Genomic DNA, 14317 nt, shown 5'->3' with positions numbered 1-14317 from the left:
TGGTGGCTTTTTCTGCATTTTTTTCCGAGGAAAATCCTTATGGTCCAAACTGGTGCCATGTTACCAGTTTTTGCCCTTGGTGCACAGATGAGAGGAGCTGTGTTACATAGTGTGTACTGCCAGAACTACGCAAATATCTCAATGAAAAACAGGGTAAAACAAAATGAATGCTTTACATGTACCCTTATTTATGTGAAGCATTTAATAGTGCTGCACTTCTAACATCCAAGTTCTTCTATAGCAGCATCTGCTATTCAGAGGGTAAAGTATTGCTGCAGACTGACCAAAATTAGCAGTAACCATGGGCTAGGTGAGATAACACCCTTCTTTTTATCGTTTACTTTTCTTGGCCATTTTCTGTGCCTGATGTTTGCCCAATGCCATGCTAATATATTTCGGAAGGGAATTTGTCCTGCTAGTATCACACATAGCCAGACTAGGGTGGTAGTCATAATGGTAAACTGAGTCACAAAGCTCCTTAAATGCTTGTTGCATGTGTGGCTAAAGAAACAAACAAAAGAAACGTCACTCATCAAGACTTTAACACTGAGCAAGAACAGCAAGAAGAAATGAAGAGACTGTAGAAACTTCAAAAGGCAGAAAAGTCTCAGTGGATTTCCCTTTTTCCTGCAGATTGGGAGTGGGTAATCAAGAAAACCCACATAACCTCAATATGGCCTGAAGACTAAGCTTGCAAGGTATTTGTGTAAAACAAAATGCATGAAGCTGTACATGGTACTTGCAAGCTATGGATATCCCTGCACTATTCCAAGCATATGAAGGGCATTGGAGCACCTGGAGTCAAGCAGCTCCTGGTCAGCAGGGGGAACATATGGACACGGGGGAGCTGGAATGTGCAGCCTCACCTGTTTTCGGACAATCATGTCAGGTGTCCCAGCATTACACCACCAGATCACTTTGCAGCTTCCTCCAGGTCAAGAAAAGCACAGGTACAGGGGGAGAGGGGTTCCTAAGGTATGTGGGAGGGGTTTTATCATGGTTTATGCCATCATATGTGGCTCACAGTTTGCCTGGACTAAGCAGGCAGCAAAGAAAGCCAACACTTACTTTCAACATGTGGCAGTAGACCTGCTCCAAGGTAGTGCAGATGCTGGGTGAGAGCAGGAGCAATTGGCTTTCTCAATGGGCAAGCTCAGTGAGTGTCACATGAGTGATTAGCTCAAACACCATGGACCAAAGGAGCAGATTATTCTGATATTTAGGTCTGAATATGGCATTTCCAGGGAATTCTTGTAAATGATTTGGCCAAAGACTATTATTAAGGCAAAAGCCCAGTGTGGAGTGTGGTGAGTCGCACAATGGAAAAGTCAGCACATGGCAGTACTGGATCTGCTGCTGTCCACAGCTTTCTGGGGCTTAGGCAAAAGGTATCCTGCACACAAGGTCACAGAAGTTTTTAAGATCCCATGCTGGAGGTGCTCTACATATCAGTGCCCTTGGCAAGTTGCCTGTGGCTGGGTCCAGAAGAGGTTTGTGGTATCAGGGTGTGCTGTGGCTGTTCTATTCTGTGGTAGGTCCTGGGCTTTCCCTCTAGGAGGGCAGCTGAAAAGGCTGTAGCTCAGCACCTAAATCGTAGCCTGGTATTTGGTGCCTTGGTTAGTTCAGGGACTTGCTATATCTCAACATGCTGGTCTTGAGATTCCATTTCTTTGAATGCACATGTGTCTAGGTGGTATGCTGTCCCCACACCCATTAACTTGGGGTGCTATCTAGTTTGTGAGGGAGCTGAAATGTAGGCAACTAATTAGATGAGGCTGGGTGTGTCGCCAAGCTGAGCTTGTGTTAGTGACCTTGCCCCAGTGTTGTGGGACTGGAGGGCAGCAGAAAGTCACACTGGCATGATTGGCAGCACCAGATAACCTATAGCTTGGGAGGATACCCACAAGTCCAGCATTAAGTGGCAGAGCCATGGTAAGAGGCTCTTTATTTCAAGGTTTCAGCTTTTCAAAACACAAAAGGACATGCTTGAAATTCATTCCTTCATGCTGATCCTGGGAGCCTTCCATAACCTTGAAATTTGGCTGTCTCTTTGCTTTCCCCACTTGCTCTGTGTCTGTACAGAGCAGCTTAGCAAGTCCTGACACATCCCAGCACTGGCGAGTGCTGTGGCACTGGGGTACCCAGGTCAGGAACATCATGACCAACCCTGGCACTCCCCTCTCCCTCAACCACAGCAGCTTTTTGAGTGTGGCCACTGGCCAGCTGAGGCATTGGCCAGGATAGCAGAGGAGCCTCAATAATTTAGGTGGCATTTGGTATGTGACATGTCAGTTACGAATGACACAAACACTCCCACCCACCTTGTAACTGCAGGGCTTTAGGCTGGTTCCTCTTGTATAAAGAGCTTTCCTGACCCATCACTCCCTCCAAGCTCTTGGTACTTACTTTTTCATTTTATTTTTCACCTCCCACAGGAGCCCAGGGCCTGAGCGGCAAAGGCTTCCCAGGGGCCTTGGCCAAGGCAGTGCCTGTTTTCGTAAGAGCAGCTGTATTGCTGCTGTGATTTGCTGCTCCTGCCTGCAGGCTCTGGGTGCTGAAAGCGGTCAGAGACTGTAGTGTGTGTGGTCAGAGAAAGAGGTATCTGCCCATACTGCCTTGCTTCAGTTCCGCCCAGGAGTGAGGCTGTGCGGTTCACTACTGATTCCCAGATGACAAGGAGACAAAGCTCCAGGGCAGAGAGAGCCTTGCCAATGCTCAATAACACCTTTGTTACTGCAGGTGGGCTCAGCTCTGGGGACTCCTTACCCTGCCACCTCTTCCTTGCCTTTCCCCAGCTATGAATTCATTCCCTCTGAAGTGCTTCTCCAGTGTCTGCAGCCCCACCACTGGCAAGACACGTGCCCACACCCACACCCAGGTTGCTGCAGCATCTCAGGGGGCCTCATCCCATCACAGGCTTGGCAGTAGTAAGGCTGTGGATTAGAGGGGTTTGTAGCCTCAGCTTTGAATATGTGTAAAACATGGTATGTGCAGAGCCATAACACTCAAGGAGACCCAGCTGCTGGAAGGACATAGCAGCATGTTCTCACCCTGACACAGCTGGACAGGCACAAACATCCATGTTCCCCTAGAGTTGCTCCCTGCTTGACACACCCCATCCACTCTCTCCCCACATCCCTCCTTCCCTTGCTGAAATCCCTGCATTACCCACTTATACAGCACATGCCTCACCATCTCCATCTGACAGCAAGGATTTAGATAGCATTTCTTGCTCTGTTTCCTGTTTTAAAGCAAGCAGCTATCCGTCTTTCCCTTTATCTCCTAACTCTCCCCTAATAAATATGATCACTTCATCCTGTGTGACCTGAAAACCCATTTCCAAAATGCCCCAGCAACAAATACAGTAAAACAAGCCTATAAATATAAATAATTATGATAAAAAGGCATAAAATGCCAGACTTGGGTCAAAGATACTCACAGAGTGATATTAGCAACAAAAAACTACGCAATGTTTGAACGTAGATGGAAAAGCTGAATACAGAATAGCTAGTTCATTACCCATAACTGTCAGACTCCTAATTCGGACAGGCCATATTTTACTGATAGCAGAGCAAACAGAGTCATAATCCATCCCTACCTCTCCTGCTTTGTGAAAAATTCCATCCATCCCCAGGGAAGGAGAGATGTTAAAAACAGTGGTGTGAACGTGAGGTGAAAATATAAAACAGAAAGCAAAGTCCCAGACTGCATTTCCCATGTGTTTCTCTCACATCATATGCTAAGTTCAATTTTCCAAAAGCTTTGTTTTATTTTTAAAGGTAACATCTTTATTATTATTATATTTATTAGTTATTATTGTTATGCAGAGATGAGATTTTTCCCCCTTTGATCACAGAGCAAACAGTTTGCTTTTGAAAATGTTAATGGAGTCCTGATTTAAAACATTTTTCTTCACTTTTTTTGTTGTTTTGTTTTGGTTTTTTGTTGTTTTTGTTTTCTAAAACGTTGCAGCAGGCAGGATCTGGGATTCGATTTTCTCGTCCTACACAAAGAAAGATTCTGGAGTTCGCACTCCTAGCCACTACCAGTAGGTCCTGCCTTGCTCGGTTGTCATCGTCTCAGTGTGGTTTCACCAGGTGGGGTGGGTAGGTGGGTGGGAGGGGAGGAGTTGGAAAAAGGGAGGGTATTTGTCAGCTATGTCGAGTCTTGGTTAACAACTTTGCCTCCATTCATGGTTGGTGTCCCTGAACTTTTTCTTGAGCGTCCTTGTTTTTCTCCAATTTCATGCAGCGATGGCTCTCTGTACATGCACACTGTGAACAGAAAAAACACCCATTAACAGCACTGAAGTCACAGACATTCATGACCATACTGAATTATTTCTCTGTTATGAGGCTGAAATTCCAGCCAATACAGACACACACACTTCCAGAAACCTCAGTGATCCACCAGTAGATCCCGTTACCAAGTAGGACCTGTTACCTGCCCTTGCTGCCTGTTAGGTCCTCCAGGTTTCTGGATTCCTCCAAGGGCACAAACAGAAACAGGGGATTGCTCACAGGTAAATCTTTCTAGGTTTTCAGTGCTTTAAGATTTTTTCATGTTATAGTCATACATATAAAATAAACATCCCAGTTCACAGGACCATGTATTGTATTGAAATGTTGATTATCCTCTAACAAGTCAAAGAATTACCTGATTCCCAGTCCTCAACCTACAACAAAAGCCCTTGAGAGACCTGAATAAAAACTACACCTGCATCTGAGCCATCCAAGCCTTCTGGGTGTTGAGCTCTGGATCTGGAAGTGGTGACTCAAGCCCATTTAGCTCCATTGGCCAAGAGCTTGGGTCTGCTTTCAGTACTTCTTATTTTTCCCTCTGTAAACCAAGACAACCAGCCAACCCAAGGCCAAGGCCAAGGCCATGAGCAGACATGTGGGGATGAGTTCAGTTACAGCAAGCCAGGAGCCATCCCAACTTTTCGTGGTCATCTGGCAGTACCTGAGAACAGGGTGGATAAAGGGCCCCTTCACTCCAGACCCTGGCTAAACAATGTGGCCTATAAAAATGTACTTTCTGGAGCCTAGATAGCCAGAGAAGGCAATGTCTGCCGAAGGCATGGCTCATGCCCATGTGCAGCACAAAGCATTTATCCAACTCACCATGTGGAGTAAGTCCTCATGGCTGTCCTTGGGCCATGTAAGGTGTGCCAGAACAGGGGAATGAGCTGAGGAGCTCAGCGCCTCACAGCAAGGGGAGCATCTCTGATGAGCTCACTGCAAATGTGGTAGGGTGTAGAGGTGATTGAAATAGTGAGGCATCTCAAGGGCAGGCACAGTGGAGTTGAAAACATAAGGTAGGTCCAGACTGCAAATGCCATGTCTGGATCTTTGCAAAAATTAGAATAGAAAGAAATGATTGTGCATTGCTTTATTTTGTAAAGCTATCACATCACAAACAATGGCATAGAGCTCCAACACAGGATAGAATCCATCAGGGTTTGGTTCTGGATACTCAATAAGAACAAAACTTCAAAAATTATGTGAAGAAATGAAAACAAAATACCCTGTGTATGAAAGGGCGATGTAAGCACTTGTATTTATAACCTCCCCTGATTTGCAAATAAATCCCAGCAATTAGAGGCAGACTGCAAATGATATTATTGCTCTGCATTTTTACTGCTGGCTAGATAAACAGTTATAGCAGTGTGCAACAATACAGGACAGAGATAAAGTGCAGTCAACTGTGTATTAATAGGAGGAATATTGAATTGAATTTATGAGCAGTGAAAAAATATTACTTTTCCCATAGAGTATTTTTCATGCAAGGCTTTCAAAGCAGTTTGAACACACACATATGCTGGACCTCCCAGCATGGCTCAAGGAAGGTACTGCTCTGCAAACGGTTACTGCTACTGAAGACATTTTTAAATGAAAATTAGAAAAGAGAGAAAATGAAGGACTTGTCCCATGGGTCTGGGTCAGGATGAGCAATGCCAGAACTGCTCATCACACCCAGACTACTGATGCTGTCTGCATGCTGCAAGGACAGTCTGTAGCACAGCAGCAACAGACAGAAAAGGGCTCTCACATTCCTTTTCAGCTGCTGAGCTGACCCTCATACCCTGGAGAGCATCACTCAGCAACATGGTGATGGTAAATTTGCCTGTTGTGTCAATGTACCTAATAAAATCTTACACGTACCAAATAAAATCTTAGAGAAAGTATGAAATGGTTAACAACTGAGAAACACCTGTGACCTTGTGATTTCTTATCCTGAGCTGCAGAGTCTTTGATCACTTCTGTTACTGATCTTATTCTCTGATGCGAGGTTTGCCCAGAAGAATTAGGTATTTGTGCCAGTGTTGCCCCAGTGCTCCTGACATTCCATACACAAAAGTTTTGCTTCAAGTGCCAAGTTGCCTTCATTCTGAACTCTCTGTTGCCTAGTCTGAGCTGGAGGGACCTCCATAAGTTCTTCCCCAGACAGCTACATGTACCAAGCTCATCTCTCCCACACCTATCCCCAGTATCCCAATGGGCTGGACCACAAGGGCTGAGCACAAACAAAGCCTGCAGCAGTGGCACCATAGCATGTTGCTTCTCCTCAACTCCCTGACCCTCACCACAGCCTTTGGCTAAAGCATTGAGCTGCTAACAAGGCCCACAGAGTAATGAATATAAACAAGGTTACAGAAGTAAACAACATTTGTATCTACAAATTAAGGAAACTCTGTACCTAGCAAGTGAGTAGGGCAGGAATTATAAGTTTATCTTCCGGTCTACTGCATTATACAAGTACTGATATGGGGCATGGCTGGAGGATGCTCACATTCAACTTTTCAGACAGAGCTGTCAAAGCCTCTGTACCAGACAGGCTGTGCCAACAGCCCATGCCAGAAAATCTGTAGCAGCACAGGACAAGCATATTTTCAGTATTTAGATACACCTACAGTATCAGTGTATGCAGTACTTACATGGCATCATGCACAAGAGAGTGCCTGGATAGTCTCCTACACAAGAGGCTTGCGTGTTGAGCTATGGGTATTACTCAGCAGTGGCTGCAAACCTGTGTACACCATGACACATGGGTGTGTATGCACATGGACACATTGAGGGTTTTAAGGACAGTCCAACAGGCTGTACAACACAGGCTCTTGGACTGCAGCTTGTTACTCTTTGTACTGAGGAAGCTTAAGTGTGACTCATGCACAGAGATGTTAGTCATGGACTAGGGAGGAGGGTGTTTGCAAATGGACTGTCGTGAGTGCCAAGACCTTCCAGGCTTTGAAGTACATCTTTCTGGTTCAGGACTGGTAGCACTCCCTAGCAGGTCTCTTTGGGGTCTGCATGTGTGTGTGAAGACACACTGCCCTTGTCACCCATATCAAGGTAAATGAGCAGCAGTGTGACAACCAGCATGCCCAGATGCTGGGAGATCTGCTGGTACACAGAGCACAAAGAGCTTTGGAAGGATGAGCAATTCCGCTAGAACAAGAGTTCCTCCTTGCTTTGCCTTGCTTCTCCCACCCACCCACACCCACACACCAAATCAAATACAGCCCTTAATGTCTGGAAACCAAGCTAATGCTTTGGAGCTTCAATCAGATAATCAGCTCCTATGGCTTAGATTCCAATCAACACATCCATATTCATGCTTTAATTGGAAAGTGCCATTAGCTTGTTCTGCCAAAGAGCTGCAGGCATTAATGAAAGGGGGTGAACCTGCAGCAGAGCTGTGGCCATATCTGGTTCTTGGGGTTTTCTCATTCCCCGCTCCCCTGGTAACCAGCAGTGCCTGCTATTCACAGGTACAAGGAAAAAATTTGCAAAAAAAACCAGCTCACAAATTGGGAAGAAGACTGGGGGTACAAATAAAGAGGAAGGGAGTGGCAGAGACCATTCTTTCTGAAGGTAAAGTCATGGAGGGAGCTACCTGTCACCCAGAAACAGCTCAGTCTTTTGCTTACATGCTGGCACAAAATCCCAGTCTCATTTCTGTTTCCCAGGCATGGCACTGGCACAACCACCCCCACGATGATAATGAAATCATCCAGGGACTGCCTAAGTTTGGGAATCATCATTTTGAGTCCTGACCCGACCATTTCTCACTTGGCATCACTGCAGGCTGAGGATATTCAGAGGATGCAACAGACTCCATTTCCTTTTTCTAGAATACATCAAAAAGCTTGTTAAGCACCTTAGATATATGCCATCCATCCATCTTCACTCCCGGCCTTCCCTGCCCCAGACCCTTGCAAGTTAGGAGGAACCAAAATTTTTCTAAGCTGCTGTTCAGCAGGTGGGCAGATCGCCAACCCTGTAGGATTGCCACACGCCCAATGGAGCCTGGCTGTGGTCTGGGCACGGCTGGGCCCACATCCTCTGGCAGGCAGCCCGGAGAGGGGCTCTTCTCCTTGACAGATGCCACAGCTCTGGGTGTCTGTATCTGCAGGAATGGTTGCATTAGCTAATGCTTCAGTGGAGAGAATAAATTGTCTGCAGCAGCAGTCATGGGCAGGAGGGAGCAAGTGATTGGGAACCCTTGTTTTCTGCCTCTAATTACTGTGTCCTTAACCCAGTCCAGCTGATGCTTTTCAGAGGCATTTGAGCTTGTGTCTGCCTGGTGGTAAAATGTGAATGATGCAGCCAGGTGGAATCACACTTTGTTCAGGTAAGAAAGGCAGCACAACATGACAAAAAGCCAAGAAAAATCATGGTAAAAATACATTGTGTTTGCTATCTAATGAGATCATTGGGAGTCTGAGAGATGAACAAGGGAGTCAGTGTGGGATAGAAAACATACCAAAGCCTGCCCACTTGAAAGAGAGACTCAAGAGAGAAGCTATGTTAGCAAAGATGAATAAAGTAGATGGTCCATCCCTGGAAATGCACAGTGCTGGGCTGGATGGGGCCCTGAGAAACCTAATCAAGCGGGTGGCATCCCTGCTTATGGCAGGGTGTCAGAACCAGATGATGTTTAAGGTGCTTTCTAACCTACCCTTCTATGATTCTATGTTTCATGGATTAAAATGATACCCTTGAAACATTTTCACTAGGCCTACCACATACTCTGACTCAACAGTGTCTTGTACTCCTTTGCAACACCTGAGGACTCTGCTTTAACAAAACTTGGATGTTGCATCCCTGAGGAATCACACCAGGAAAGATCTGGCTGCTTGGATTGTCAGTGGTAATAAATAGATCCAGACTAACCATTAACAGGTCACCTTCCTATCTGAGACATGTTCACATCATGAGGGCTGAAGCACCACAAATTTGGAGTTAGGGGCTGCTCTGCTGACTTAGGTGGAGGAAGAGTTTTCTGCTTTCTGTGGCCAGATTTGCCAGCCCAAATGCCTTGTGGCTTCAACCAGGAGAGAGAGGAAATGCAACTCTTTTGGGAGAGCAATCTGGGAATTTTGACTTCAAGATGGAAATACAAGTAACAGAGCACATCCACAATAAGAATTTGAGATGGGTTAGGATATTTAGAAGAACAAGAAGCACCGTGGATAATAGGGCTTGTCCAGCACTAATCATTACAGACACTTAAAGAGACCAAAATAGTTCTAAAAGATTGCCTGTTGTCCAAGTGACAATTATATTCAAGCTCATTTCTTGTGCAGTCTAGTTTAATCTATATGCCTCCACTTTAGGGCTCATTTAGCTTGAAAGATCAGTGATCAGAAATAAAAATATCAAAAGAAATGTGTTGCGTATGTGTGTTTTTAAGCAAAACTGGCACCACACAGTACATCAACTGCTGCCTACCAGGCTGTTTTCCTTGGCTTTGCCTGTGCACAGATGGGAGAGGAACTTAACGTCTCCTGTTATTACTTAGTAAGTTTTTTGTGCTTTCATATTGATTAAGCTTAATCCTATTTCAAAAAACAAACAAATCCTACCAACCAAAACCCAAAACTTTTCAAGTTAGTGACTTTCGTGAAAAATATCTCCAGTATCCAGAAAATCTACATGAGTGAAAACTCGGTGGGTTTAACACAGCAGAAAGCTGTAGCTGATAAAAGCCACAGATAACATACATCCATACAGAAACCACTGTGCATATATGCACTAGTTTGCTGTCCATTTGCAATATCAAAAAGACTTCTGAATTCAGAAAGCAGGATGAAACAATGGGAATCAAATAAGCCTGGGGAGCAATCTGGGCTTCTCCGTGTTTTGTTTCCCAGCAAACACTCTCTTCACTAAACAACTACATAATTTTTCTGTACATCACAAACAACTGGGAAATTTCATCTCAGTGATAACTGCCACTGAAGTGGTGGGTGAAGTGATTCCTAGTAATGTATGCGACACCTCTCCTTCCCAGGGGAACAGATTCCTTCTTGCACACACTCCTGTGTCAGCCATCATGTGGCAGGGCTAATGCTGATACCAGAGCGAGCAAGAGGAAACCTGGGGGCGTTTCTGTGGATGGAAGCTGCAAAGTTACTGTGGATGGAAGATGCTACCTGAATAAGCAGCAAAGCCCACACACTGGGACATGTCACAGCATTCTGCAGAAGGGACATGCAAACAGAGCAAGAGAGTGCTTTGAGTATTTTCTTACAGCCATGACAAAGAAAGAAGCTGTTAGAACAGGACACGAATTGCCCCTTTTCTGTAATATCTCTGCTCGCAAGCTCTGCCTGTGGGGACTTTGATGGATGCAGCGCAGAGAAGTCACGTGGAGATGAGTGCATTTTACTCCAAACCTCCCTGCAAACCTCTGCTACCTACAATGAGTCTTCAGCTTGGGAACAGAGTCCTCCGTCTGGAGTCACAGTCCCAGACAGCTGAATGCTTTGGGAAGCTGACACGTGCCTTGGCTTGGGAGACTGCCAGCTCTTTGATGCAGTAGCGCTCACAGAGGCTGACTGCAAAGCATGTGGAGGAGGGAAGGAGTGGAGGAGCCCTTAATTTGGCTGCCAACTTCCAAAGCGCTCACTCGCTCGGGAGGTTATGTGACAGCTGTGATTGAAGCAAGTGTGGGAGGATGCAACTGCGGGAAAGGGAAGCTCTCAGGGCTGGGCTGGGTTTTTCAAAATGAAAGCCAGAGCAGCATTTTCTGCAATGAGATCTCTGCTGGGGGCCAGGCACCTCTATTAAGACAAGGCTCTCCATGAGGAGAGCTGCAGGAATGGCCTAGTTTAATGCATGCAGAAGACAACTATTGAGCTGTTCAGCAGATGCCATGCACGCTATATTAAAAAAGAAGCTTGGATTCAAAGAAACCCACTGATCAGTGCCAACACCCAGCCAGGCAGCAAAGAAATACCAGAAGGAGCTGGAAACGCAGCTGTGAAAGCTGGCACTTGCAAAAGACTCCTCTCTCAGCCAAGGTAGAAGAGAAGCTGAAGACTGACTCCTTGCCTGAAGCAGGCCTTGTTCCTTAGCACAGCGCAATCAGGTCTTAGGGCACTAATCCCACTAATGCCTCAGATAATCAAGAAAAAGTTCCTGGCTGCAGAAAAGCTGTTGAAAACAAGCACAGGACAAGCAGCTCCAGGCTACTCTCTGCTCTTTCAACATCTCCATTTCCCATGCAAAGGCCACAGATACTCTGGGAATGCTGCACTGAATTTCTCCCATTGTGCTTTGCTTCAGTGATCCAACATAGGATTTCAATCTGCCTTTCTGAACTGGCCTTTCACTCACACTCGCTTGTCCCTATGCCTGAGCTGGGAAGCTTTTAAAACAGCTGCTACTGTGTGGTGTTGGCTGTGGCCTCCACCACTTGTGAGTGGTACTTGTTAGGAGAGCATCAGTTCATCCCTTCTCCACAGCCAACAAGGTGGTAATGAGAGGGAGCACAGGGTCACACAGCCAGTTTCAGGCTGCTGTGACCCTGAGGTGGCAATTGGCAGGTCCAAGATGGGGTCAGAAAGGTATACCTAGTTTGGGGATCAAAAAGTAGTGCTTTTCTCAAGCAGCAGAAAAAAAAGAGTTGTTTCCAGATTCAAGTTAGTACCTGTACAGTACTAAGCTCATCACAGTATGTCTCTCCATTTATCAGAGGCCAGTCCACAGAAAGCAAAATGCCCTGGCAAGAGCCTGAGGCACACTTCAGCAGTGCACAGGCATCAGCAGGAGTGAAAAACTTCAACTCCATGACTTTCACTGAAGTCTCACTGTGATGAAGACATATGGTGTGACATCACCCTAGCTAACTTTGGACAACTATGACAAGGTTTCTCTATCCCCTGGTGACTATGATATCTTTGAATATGAGAAAAAAACGATCTAAGAAATCTCAGGGTAGACATACAAAGCTGCATATGCAGCTGTGCTGGTAGGACCCACTGTCCTTTCGATAATATCAGCAGAAGGCCAAAGTCTAAAATCAGGTGGGATAAATCCGGTCTCTACTGACTTTACGTGAAACTGAAAACCTATGGAAATATGTTGGAAAAATCCTCTCAGAGAGCCCAACATTATGATCACTGTTGAATCAGATTCCTTTTGAACTGCTGGCTGCTCAACAGTTGCTTTTTCTTTCCAGTAATTTCTTATGTTGTTGGGCAGAATTCTAAATTCATCCTTCATCAACCCATAGCTGAGAAACTCCCTTGGGATGAGATGCAAAGTTTATTATATGGCAAAGAAAGCAGACAGAATGCTAACAGTGCAGCCCAGCACCGGTCTGAAGTGTTACAAATACGGTCCTTACATTCTCGTCTTGCAGCCCAACATTCCCACTCAGGAAACCCTGAACCTAAAATTGCAGACTCCCCCTCCCCTTACCCTACTGATAGAGAGAGCAGGCAGATTTCATACCTTCAATGGGTTTGGGTACAAAATGTGATGAGGGTTTGGTTTTTTTCACTCGGTTTCCCTTCATAATTTGACCTTCTTTATTGAGTCCCAGGAACCACGCTCGTCCGGATTCTTGCTGCCGGTACAGCGTGGAAGAATAAATAACGTAGTAGTTTTCAAAGACAGATTCTTTAAATTTGCACTCTGGTGTGAAAACATCCTGCAGTGAAAGAGAGAGAGAGAAGAAAAAGCAATGGAAGGAATTAATCACTGATCTTCTAAATTAGGCATCACTGAGCTATACACAACAGTCATGCATTGCAGTTCGTTAACAACAGAAAACAACAGGCATCAGCAATGCCAGCTCCCAGCAATAACACCCCTCTAGAAAGCTCTTGACTGAAAAGCAAGGCTCTCTTTTCCTGGTAGAGCTGCAGTTTTAAAGACAGCCTACAGTGAATGGGCATGAAAAATGTGCAGGAAAATTAAGGAATTTGCCAGGCTTTAGACTGAACTACTAAGCAGAATTAGAACAAAAGAGAGCTGAGAAGCTGAGACACCCTTCCTAATGCCTTCCCCTGGCTTTGCTCATACCTTCCCCATGATGGGCAAGAAATTACAATGCTTGTTGTCTAAAATACTGAGGTTTCTTCAGATTTTTGTATGAAAAGGGCAGTTCATTGAGCCATTTAAGTGGATTCAAAGAAACGGGAGTATAAAAGCAAGTAAACTATTTAATTTCAAAAGTGACAGAAGGAAATGCTGGCACAAAGCCTGGAAATCTTTCAATAAAGAGAAAGAAGTAATTTTAAAAGATTTCTGGCATAAGTATTTCTCCAGATACTGAGAAGCAGTTCTGCATCTGCTCCAGAGCAGAAGACACATGGGGCTGGGCAAGACATCCCCTGAGCCTGTGCTGGCTGTGGGAGTGGCTGTGCCTTTGCCCCTTGTGCTGGCTTTACATGAAGTCTCCAGGAGAAAACTGCACTCAGCTATGGACCAGAACTTGTCATGTCTCAGTAACCTTTCAAGATTTTTACAGAAGAGAAACATTAAACTTCTTTTAAAAGAGCTGGCTGGCCAGGGCATCTTGTGCCAGTGGGCTCCCAAACCTTCACTCAGTCTGATATGGTTGTTAGTGGATTGGGTTTTCTTCCCAGAATTCAGTCTTGAGAAAAAAACTTATCCTGGTCAAACAAATTCTCCCACTAGGTTCCTAGAAAGCATGACATTCTTGCAAAAAAGTTCAAGCCATAATGAAAATGCATTTTCTGAAGCAGCAAAACTGTATTAACCAAAAAAACTTAACCCACTTTTTCATGCCTGCATTACCCATTAATAAAAATTTACCAAGAAAATTCCCTCTAGGGGTACTGGAAAGCTGGCAGGCTAGCTCCCAACTTGACCAAAATACAGACTTTACTGTGTATGAGATATCCACTTCTGTTTTAATTTCAATGTGGAACTAAGGCTATTTTCAATGAGGAAGAAATACAAAAACTAATGCATTTTGACAGTGCTGATTCAGAAAGGAAAAAAAGATATTTTAATTAAAAGTTACTGAAAATTAAGTTTTCAGCCAGATATCTATTTTA

The 14317-nt window shown here is 45.0% G+C and overlaps 1 protein-coding gene across 3 annotated transcripts in view; it reads right to left on the bottom strand.

Moving 5' to 3' along the window:
• Window positions 1–4085: 4085 nt before the first annotated feature.
• FGF12 (fibroblast growth factor 12) overlaps window positions 4086–14317 on the bottom strand; it is a 224131-nt gene continuing 213899 nt past the window's right edge. For all 3 annotated transcript variants that reach the window (XM_071566436.1, XM_071566435.1, XM_071566434.1), the window contains 2 exons: window positions 12744–12942; window positions 4086–4274 (listed from right to left, as the gene is read on the bottom strand). In XM_071566436.1, coding sequence (XP_071422537.1) covers window positions 4156–4274; window positions 12744–12942 — 318 coding nt within the window. In that variant the 3' untranslated portion in view covers window positions 4086–4155. The remainder of the gene's footprint in view (window positions 4275–12743; window positions 12943–14317) is intronic.

Source organism: Pithys albifrons, chromosome 11 (genome assembly GCF_047495875.1).
Source record: "Pithys albifrons albifrons isolate INPA30051 chromosome 11, PitAlb_v1, whole genome shotgun sequence".
In the NCBI taxonomy this organism is placed as follows: Eukaryota; Metazoa; Chordata; class Aves; order Passeriformes; family Thamnophilidae; genus Pithys; species Pithys albifrons.
The sequence above is the reverse complement of the archived record's forward strand: the minus strand, read 5'-3'. Positions and strand labels throughout refer to the sequence as shown.